This window comes from Sphaeroforma arctica (assembly GCF_001186125.1).
Source record: "Sphaeroforma arctica JP610 unplaced genomic scaffold supercont1.492, whole genome shotgun sequence".
Taxonomy (NCBI): domain Eukaryota; class Ichthyosporea; order Ichthyophonida; genus Sphaeroforma; species Sphaeroforma arctica.
This window is the reverse complement of record NW_014040066.1, coordinates 57,545-60,727: the sequence shown is the minus strand read 5'-3', so window position 1 is coordinate 60,727 and position 3,183 is coordinate 57,545. Positions and strand designations below refer to the sequence as shown.

The 3,183-nt window shown below is 40.7% G+C and overlaps 1 protein-coding gene across 1 annotated transcript; it reads right to left on the bottom strand.

Annotated features, from left to right (window-relative positions):
* Positions 1-487: 487 nt before the first annotated feature.
* Positions 488-917, bottom strand: SARC_06727 (hypothetical protein; the record flags this gene model as incomplete). The annotated part of the gene is made up of 2 exons (XM_014299366.1): positions 488-634; positions 840-917. 2 exons carry the CDS (start codon positions 915-917, stop codon positions 488-490), a joined length of 225 nt encoding a protein of 74 aa, XP_014154841.1.
* Positions 918-3,183: the final 2,266 nt, after the last annotated feature.

Here is a 3,183-nt window from a genome sequence, read left to right as displayed (position 1 = left end):
TGAAAGAGTTGTAGGCTGATGATATATAGTGACTCTGATACTCAGGTATGTAAACATCTACCATATATATCTCGTGAGCTGCCGAGGCGAGTTTTATGCACTGTACATAAACTTGCCTCGGCAGCTCATGATATAAAACATCGTAGATGTTTTTATGAATCTATCTATGGTTTATCACAGATCTTTAAATGACGACGAGACCTTTCTTCAATTGGGAATGGTAATGCCGGAGCTGCATCTCAATGTCCTCCGTTTTGTATTAAAGATATTGAGCTATCGCGGCCAAGAAAGAGATAAATGAAATGAACCCTCAGTAAATCATTACTTGAATACGTTTACATTCGTTTTTTTTTATTAAAATGACATGCTTCGTATTCAAATAATGACTTACTCAGCGTTCATCCCACTTATCTCTTTCTTGTCCGCGATGGCTCTCAATATCCTTAAAACAAAACGAACCATTGAGATGCAGCTCCGGCATTACAATTCAGGTCTCGTCGTCATTTAAAGATCTGTGATGATTCATGTAAAGGGTGAGAACTCGAGAGTCCTCCACCTTAGATAGCAACCCCTTCACATCAGCGTTGGGCAGCTCTACTTTCTTCTCCAGCAGTTGGATCTGCTTAAGGCCCGCCTGGGAGGCGGAAGATGCCTTTGGTGGTTAAAAACCTGTATTGGAGAAAGTACAGTTTATGGATTAGACCATGTGTTAGGTATATATTTTATTCGACTGCACCGACTCACTATTCGACTGCACCGACTCACACACGACCATATGCACAAATCTTATCGGTATGAGCAACCATTGCAAGCTAATTATACTATCATCCAAAACTTACTCTTTCCGGCATATCTGCGTCCTTGGCTCGTACAGAAATTCGGGTACCGCTGATTGTCATATCTGCGTTTGGCTCCATCTAAGACGTCCAAATACATCGGCCAAAACTTGGCATCGCAAGCGTTTTCATATCTGCGTTTGGCTCCATCTAAGACGTCCAAATACATCGGCCAAAACTTGGCATCGCAAGCGTTTAAATACGTGGCTCAAATCAGTGATATCCGAGTTTCTTTACGAGCTAGGGACGCACTGTTAAGTTCGTTCACGTATTTAAACGTTTGCGATGCCAAATTCTGGCCGATATATTTGCACGTCTTACATAGAGCCTGCACGATAAATACCACAAATATTCCAAGGTACGATCAATTAGCAGTGTGACTTGTTTTTACACATCCAAAGTGAACATAAATCGAAAGGTAACTCTAATCATACTTCTTGGACAGCTGTATTCAATGTATCAGAACAAAAGAATGTGACCCGGGTGAGCAAAGGAAAAGTGATACACATTCCGTTGTGGCTAGAGTGTACAGATCCAGCGCAATCCCCTTCCTCAAGAGCGCCGTGTAGGCCTCCGAAGGGCCCTAGAGTTGTCAACGTGTCCATATAGCAAAATTCATTTTTAGCTTATTGACATGTTTGATTCATCATTTTGCTGTACACACACGATACCAAATTTACGGCCCTTCGGAGTCCTGCACGGCGCTCTTGAGGCAGGGAATAGTAATTGAAAAAAACAAGCCAATTTACTGCTGGGATTAGTATTAATCTGTTCAGCATCGAACCAATGTGCACGAATAAAACAGTGACGAACCTTGGCAGGTAAAGCCGCTCGCGCAGTGGATGTGACAGTTGAAAACATGTTGGATAATATTACTTTTAAACAGCGTGTGTTTTAAAATAAAATGAAGATAGAATGAGTGTGTCAAGTTATTGTATGCTGTATTTAATAGTGTGTAAAACTGTAAACACTTTGTCTTGGCTGTTGCCACTTTTTAGAAATGATATAATCAATAATGAGCCTGGGGAATAGGGATTGGGGTTGCTGTAAATAACTAAACAAGGCGGCTGCGATATTGCACTCGAAAGGAAATACAGAGGGTTATGGCTGCAGGGTATGCGCGTATTGCGCAACAGCGTAGAGACCGTCGTCCAGGGCGGATGAAACATGAACACCAAAATACGAAATGATTCGCCCATACTTTTAATCCTCGTCAAGTCAGTTTTAAGTTTCAGTTTATCGTCGAATAATCTGATAGTATTGTTTTGATTGGATTTCTACTGGGAAACTGTTTGTCGGTGGAGTGCCAATGAGTTCCGTCGGAGTTTTACCAGCGTTAAAAGAACAAAAAATCGTAAAACTTCTGACCTATGAGGATATGAGGATATATTTAGATATGCTCTATGATGTTATTGATGTTACAGCAGTTTTACTATATGTCATAAATTTTACTTTTTGAGATGGAATAAATATAGTCTTCACTCTGTAGTCAGTAGTGGAGGAGATATTTAGCAATAAGAGTAAAAATGAATTTTGCACTACAACGGTATGTATTCATAAAATCAATGCCAATAGCGCTGAAATTGATTTGAAATGGACTGTCAGAGTCAGTTGAAGTTTTATAGCAGTCCAAAAGGGTGAGGTGATTATCAGGTAATCAGGGCTCAAAAACACAGTCGGCTTTGTCTTTGAAATATTGGGATAATATAGTTGGTTCTACATGCTATTGTATTCAGGGCTTAAACAAGTTCGGCTTCGTCTTTAAAATATTGGGATAACATAGTTGGTTGAAACATGCTATTGTGACCTTACCAAATACCAATAACCAAACAGTTCGTGTAAAGAAACTGTGCTCTCCCGATTCCCGAACAATGAAGAAGAAGAGATTCCCGAACTATGAAGAAGAGAAAGGTAGGGGATTTCAAATACACAGTGGAGAACCAAACGATAAATATGCCTTTACTCTAGTACCTCTAATGGAAAACACTATCAATAGCCTCCAGACGTAATGAGGTCTGCTCCAGACGGATATACATATAGCCACACAACTCTGATTATTGGTCACAGTATTGGCCCCCAGACAGCGACGTAATAACATAAGGTGACAGCCACTTATGTGTGCTGTGTGAAGAATCCTATCAGTCTCCTGCAGCAACGATCAGTGTCGCAGTGTGCTTCTTCCTCGGCTGTATCACTTTCCGCCACATACGAAGCTCCACAGACCGAGAAGTTTTGCGAATATGTTTTATTGCAATTTCGCAGCCACATACGTTGCCGGTTGATTCACGTGGTGTTTAGCCATGTGACAAGCACTCCACAAATTTCGCTATGTGTATGCAAATATGAA